This window comes from Lepidochelys kempii, chromosome 5 (genome assembly GCF_965140285.1).
Source record: "Lepidochelys kempii isolate rLepKem1 chromosome 5, rLepKem1.hap1, whole genome shotgun sequence".
NCBI classification, from domain to species: domain Eukaryota; kingdom Metazoa; phylum Chordata; order Testudines; family Cheloniidae; genus Lepidochelys; species Lepidochelys kempii.
The window spans coordinates 25419655-25426892 of record NC_136384.1 but is presented as its reverse complement, the minus strand read 5'-3'; the positions used below and the strand labels follow the sequence as shown (position 1 = coordinate 25426892).

The 7238-nt window shown below is 34.5% G+C and overlaps 1 protein-coding gene across 4 annotated transcripts in view; it reads right to left on the bottom strand.

The window, feature by feature from the left end:
• Positions 1-641: 641 nt before the first annotated feature.
• SPEF2 (sperm flagellar and cilia associated 2) overlaps positions 642-7238 on the bottom strand; it is a 146893-nt gene continuing 140296 nt past the window's right edge. For all 4 annotated transcript variants that reach the window (XM_078852754.1, XM_078852744.1, XM_078852746.1 and 1 more), the window contains one exon: positions 642-1135. In XM_078852754.1, coding sequence (XP_078708880.1) covers positions 1058-1135 — 78 coding nt within the window. In that variant the 3' untranslated portion in view covers positions 642-1057. The remainder of the gene's footprint in view (positions 1136-7238) is intronic.

The window sequence follows — 7238 nt, the reverse complement described above, 5'->3', positions numbered from 1 at the left end:
TGTATATAGGTCCCACCTTGAAGAATTTGCATCCTACATGGTGAAAGTTTAAAACGTGCTGATACGAGAACAATAAGAAAATATAAAAGTAATCTTGACAAGCACAATTCTATGAGAACTTTTCCAAAACTTCAACCAGGAGATGCAGTAAAAGTCAAACTGTATGGAGAAAAAGGCTGGACAACTTCTGCAGAGATGAAAGAGAAGAAAGTTTCACCAAGATCTTATTTGGTACTAACAAAGAGTATGTTATGCAGCAAGTACATGTTGCTCTGTGCTGTATAGGAGGCCAGATAGAGCACCATCCCAGGTAAACAAAGCCGGAACCTGAGTTGTCTAGAAGATTGTCCTTTTGTATCAGTAATATATAGTTTTATTTAATAAATGACTCCCTTCAAGAACTTTGATTCAATGATTTCATGTAGCATGACAATTATATGAAAGTTCACTGAGAAATTTTACTATTGCTCACACTGTGTTCTTCCACTTGAACATGAGCTTGGAAATATTCTAACAGATTGTAATTAGAATTTATCTAGAAATGGTATGGTAAAAATTGAAAGGTTAGAAAACAAGGGTTAAATATCTCTGCTAATACCAATAAGTATTACAATTTCATATACATTATGGCTTTTCAATAGTTTGTCCTTATTTAATTGAGAGAAAATTCTGTTTTCATTTATATTATTAGTTTATTAACTAAAAATTGTGAGATGCTGTATACAATTAACAAATATCAATGTTTGTGTTCCATCAATATTAACAAAAGATGATCTTGCACATAGGACTGGCAGACAGTCTATTCCTATAAAATTATTAAAGAACATATTACTAGTCAACAACTAAAAACCAACTTCATTTTATTTAGAAGTGTTATCAGAATATTTTATCTAAAATAACCAAACTTCTTTAATCAAATACACTTTTATTTAAAGCAGAGTATAGCTAGCATGTAATATACTTAATTATTATAGGACTTGACCTGCAATCCTTACTCACAGCAGTAGACCACAAGTCCTAATTCCTACAAAAACTTCCCTTACTGCTTAATTTTTTTTCATATTTTAACATCTTTATATATTTCTCCATCAGTTGATTGTGTCTGTTCATCTCTCTGTAGAATCACTTTAATATCCTACACACAAGAATATTGAAAACAAAGTTAAAAGGACGTGTCAGATAACTTTTAGGTCACAATTAAAACTGTCAAAACTATTAATGAGCAGAGATGTAGGTGTATAACTTGTATTTTAATTGGGATTTATTCATGTAAGTCACTCTTTCCATATATCAGATAAGATACTCAACATATTCTATTTAAGAAAACACTGGCACTGTCCCTGAGCTCAATAGAAGGCTCAATGGAATATTTTGTAAAGAAAATTACAGCTTTTTATATCATTTGTATAAGGCCAATATCACAGTTCCATACTACTGTAACATGATATTATCAGACCAAACAATTACAGGTTAACTTGTCATGAATTAAAGAATAATGGTCTACTATAGGCATTAAATATTTGTATTACAGAATAAACCAATCACTTCTTTTCCATTATGGAATTGTTATATGTATTGTTCCAAAGAAATCAGTATATGGTGTGGTGCTTCAAGCATGTGATGGGGATGTCAAGGATGGATTTTAAGTAACCAAATCCAGGAAATTCAGTGTTAAGGCTTAAATCTACCTTCTTATCTAGGCATTGGAGGGTTCTTGAATCAGTGTGTGTTTTGTACTACAAATGCTACAATACCTAGAGAAGAGCTAAGGAAATGGTGGCTGACTCAGAACCTTTCCTTTTGCTGGTTCAGTTTTGACAGTTAATCTTTGTGAAAAGACTCTTTCTTCCTTATTCTATGTAATATGTAAATAAAACAATAAAAGAAAGTACCATGTTGATGCCACTGATATATGTCCCATTACATATTTGATACAATGGTATGAATTTGCATGGTAGATTTTTTATCTATCTATCTATCTACTCTAGAGTACTCTCCATGGCAGTATCTAGGTGCTTCCCTGATAAGTTAGGTCTGCATGGTGGCTTCATGAATCTTTTCCAAGAGAGGAGGCTCTACTTGGCATATGAACATATGTGGTTTTTGTTGCTGTTTTTGTTTTTCCACTCCTCTCTCTCTCTCTCTCTTCCTGTCCCTCCCCCATTAACTAGACTATAAACTCTTCAGGAGAGGAACTCTCTTTCTCTTACTGTGTTTGCAGAGGCCCTAGCTCTTCTGAATCTTGCTCCTGATTGGAACATCTTAGTGCTACAATTTACAAATAACACAGTAATAAATAATATGTCAGAGAGTAGGGTTTTCCTTCCACCCTAAAAATGGTAATTTTCAGTTTAGCCTGACCTCCTCTAGAAGTTCACTCCACAGTCAAACTTCTTTGACTACGAGTGATTTGTTCCCAAAGCTCAGCAGTGCCGGCAGTGCATCCTATAGGTATAAATATGCAGAGGCCAGCTTGAACAAGAATGAAAGTTCTTCAGGACAAATTCTGCCTCACTTACTGTTTAATGCCTGTATCTTCAAGATTACATTTTCAGTGACACCTATGCAACCCTATTGCCTTCAATGGATTTACACAGGTATAGCTAATTGGAATTTAAATTGAACAAAGCACTTAAGCATGTATTTAACTTTAATGGAGTAAAGAGCAAAGAGCGTTAAAAACTTATTTTGACATTAAACTCAGCAAGTGTAACTCAGAGCACACAGAGCAAACCTGTTGAGTAAGAAGTTGCCTTTTTTAGTAATTCAATTTACAGAGTGAAGCAGAGCGTCAAAGAAATGGAGGTGAAGATAAGGAAAATGAGAAACTGCAACAACATTTGGAGCAATATGTGTTTACATCGAGACAGCATGCATTTACATTTTTGTGCAGTTTTTGGTATTGATAATACATTAACTTATTGGTTTCCAGCTTTTTGTGTCAAGTGATCTCACACAAACTACTCCTCGCCCCCTCCCCCATTTTGATAATACTACCAATTGTGTAAAGAAGACGAACGATTAAATTAAAGACACAGTGTACTGTATTTTCAGTAAAAACATGAACAGCAATCTATTAGCCTTCTAGTGTTTGATATTAAAATGTTGGCGATTAAATTTTGTCTTAAGCAGAAAACATACTATTTTTTCCAGGTTGTAGGCTAAATCCCCAGGTTTTATAAAATAAACCAGATTAAGTTCAAATACTTTTTTCTCAGCTAATATATTCTGTCCAAATTTTTAAAGTCCAGCTTTTTCTCTTTTTTTCAACCATAAAATTACCTATAATTGTTGATATTCCACTAGAGAAAAAGCAATAAAGCATTTCACTGGCCTTTTGTTTTACAAGTTTGTGATAACACTTTAGGATTAGCTGGAAGAGTGGTTCAGTTTAAAACAGCCCTTTTTCAGTACAATGAGTCAGAAACAGACATTTCAGTTCCGGTTATACAGAAATAAAATGTTAGCAAATGGAAGCTTCAGCAAGTTCATTATCAGTACTTATCACTACCACATGAGGTAAATGCTGATACCAGTTAATTGTAATGCTTCTGACACACCAGAATGTGTGTTTTATTACTAAAAATATAGTTGTGAAAAATCAGTAAAACTGCAAGAAGTTACTATTTATTATCATGGAAAAAGAGCACCTCTGACATGCTGTGTGGGCAGGAAGCAGAAATTCTACATACAAGATATACTATACAAATATATTTTAAACATTACTCTAAAAATGAGCAAGGATTCATATGATCCATGATCTGATGCAGCGAGGAAAATGACAGCTTAGCATTTAAGAAAACAGCACATGTACAAAGGAAACCAGCTTCAGTGTATGTAACCAACAATTACAAAAGAAACCAAAGCTCTCAATGACCTCAAATATACTGCAGAGGTAACTGCTTCTGCTCTTGATCAATAGCTCCAATAGACAGAAATGTGCTTTTCTTCAGTTTCATGCAAGAATAATGTCTCTTGTTATCTGAACCAATAATTATCATTATTATTAGCAACTGAAGAAAAATATTATTTTTTGACGTATGTATACATTTCTTATGTCCTCCTTGACGGAACACATGATGGAGTACATTTGAAAATGTACTTAAAGTCCCTTTTAGGAGTTGAGTTAAATTTTCCGCCCTTTGTGCACCCACACATCACACTACATAGAAAATGTTTCTCAAGTTTTAGAAGTATCATGAGCACGGGCTAAGAGCAGACAGTGATTCATCAATACTCCTCCTGCCCTGAGTATTAAATACCTTATTTACTGTGCATGGGAGGCCCCTACTTGTAGTCCTTACTAAGTAGGGACTATAGGAATTGTCCTTATAAATCGAAGCAGCGTATTTCTTCATTGTCAAACGTTGTATCAAGTGTTGAATCCATATTGAGACAAATGTATGTTTAAAAAACTGCTGCTCATGTAAATTTTACAAATGTTACATGAAATAGTCTATGTAAACTCTTTGGGGCAGGGACTATCATTCCCTGTACGTTAGTACAATGCCTACCACAATGGTACTCTGAATTGAACAAGGCCTCTAGGTGCTACTAATATGTAGATGGTTAATAATAATATTAAGTTACAATTACTTTAGGAGGAGCAGCCTGGAAGGAGGGGCCTAAATAGTTACATTTATTTATAATATAAATTTATATAAAATTTTATACATGTATAACACACACACACATATATATAAAAATACTATATACATGTATTTGAAATCTATTCTTTGATATGCTAAACTAAGAGATTTGGAACAAAAAGGAACTTAAATAATCTTTATGCATAAATAACATAATGGCGTCAAATGCTTTAGAAAAACTGAGAGGCGAGGTGGGTGAGGTAATATCTTTTATTGAACCAAGTTCTGTTGGTGAGAAAGAGAAGCTTGCACAGAAGAAGAGCTCCAATAAAAGATTTTACCTCACCCACCTTGTCTCTCTAATATCCTGGGACTGACACGGCTACAACAACACAGCATACATTAAAAAAACTGTACATTTTATTTTGAATGAGAGACAAAAAAAAAAAAAAATGGCAAACTGGGGAAAAAAGATACCAATCATCAAACTGTGCCCATTGCTCTCATTAACTAAGATCAAAGTATTCCACTGGAAATAAACACTAACGAGGTATTAGTAGATGTTAAATATCTATTGCAGACTATTTTTGTAATTTTATTACAATGAAAAGAGTATTATTAAAAATGTATTCAGTAGAATTTGATGACAGTTCTGAACTTAAATAAATGCTTACACACACACACACACACACACACACACTGTGCGTTCTGGTGACAGGTGTAGACTGACAACCCTAAAGAATAAAGTTGTCTGATAAACCAAAAAATGGATAGGTCATGACAGAGAGCTTGCTCCACAGTTCTAATCTGGACAGAAAAGGCCAGAGGTACAAGGGTAATAAAATCTTTGTGTCTAAATCAGTCCTTGGTCTTTGTGCTGAGGCTAACAAAGAGGGTACCAAACAGAGGTGGTGATTTATGATATGGTTACTGGTCCACAAGGAATTGGACTAAGCCAACAAACTCACTTCAAATAGGTCAGCAAACATCCTATCAGAGGATAATTATTTTTTATCAAGATGCTATTGGTTTGATTTGAACTGGTGACCCAGAAGTGAAGGGCTTTCTAATTCATAACCAGTTTCCTAAGCCAGCCAGTGCTGCAGCACATATATTTTAAAATCCTGAATTTTATAATTAAAAGCAAATATTTCATCTATATCTACCTAAATATTTTTCTGCAACTAGTGTTTATGACAGCAGAAGTAGCAACATTTTAACCTTAGAAACCACACCCTAGCTTTGCTATACTTATCTTGCAAAAGATCTCAAAATAGCAGCACTGCGGTTGAACTTCATTTTTTATAAAGATTTTTATATTTACTTGAGGATATATGGAAAAATCTTTTATGTTAAAACGACTGTATTCTTAATTTTGCTTCCTTGGAAAAGGGAAGTTTACCTACCTATGAAATGTAGTTCTTTGAAGAGGTTGTCTGAATGGAACTACATTTCTGAGAGTGCATGTGTTTTGGACACTATGGTCAGAATTCTATGGAAAGGATATAGTGGCCACAAGGATCACGAGTATGCTCCTTCATGAATACGCACAATTAAAGCAAAGTTGTACAAAGAGCTATGGCCTTAGTTTTTTTCCCACTTGATCAGAATTTTAAAGAAAGATTCCAAAGAATTGGAGATTGTGGAACCATGCCTGTAAGTACTGTTACTGGATGTAACTTCACTTTCTTCTTCAGTACTGAGTACAGATCACCATGTCTGTTGAGATTAATTAGCAATAAAAACCCTTGAAAGAGAAAAGACTGAGGGTAATAGTTAAATAAAGATTTCAGGTCTGCATGATCAAGTCAAGTCAAGCTGCCAAGTCAAGATATGTACATATCAGATCTAACTGCCAGATCAAGAGATAAATGTAGTACTTGAGCTCCAGACTGCCTTATGTATTTTCAGTAATAAAAGTATTCCTGAGACATGCTGCAGAAGTAATTTTGGTCTAGAGACTATGTTTTACGACCCTCAGGTACTGTGCAAGTTTGCATACACAGTTTGATCTTCTTAGGCAAACTTTGGAGATTGTGCCACTTCTGAACTTAACCTGTAAGCTGCAAACAATGTAGGCGATTTATATATGTTTAGTACTATCAAGATAGCTGCTAAGAAATGGTAACGTATTTAAAAATCTGAGTGCTAAGCTATGTAACAGCTTCTCCTGGAAGTGATTGAGGTTTAGGTTAGACTAGTGGGAGGTTAGCATTTAGTTAAGATGGAAGAAACAGTGTTGGTTAGCAATTTATTGTGCCCTTGGTAACTATAGTCCTAGCTTCCTATGCTCCTCCTTGCACAGATGGTCCAACAGTGGGAGAAGTTTGTCCCACAAACAGAAATAATATTTCATCAGAAATGTCTAATCATTTGCAATGCACAATTATCCATCACTAGCAATTTTTAAATCAAGATTGGATTGTTTTTATAAGATATGCTCTAGTTCAAAAGGAATTATTTTGGGGGAGTTCTATGGGCTCTGTTATATAGGAGATGAGATTAGATGGTCACAATGGTCACTTCTCGCCGTGGAATCTATGGATCGTAGACTTGCTGATGATTTGCTGCTTTGCGCATCAATAGACTTTGCCTACTTCTCCTTTGGCATTGATCTGAAAGTTCTCCCTGGTTTGGTTCTTTTGTTGG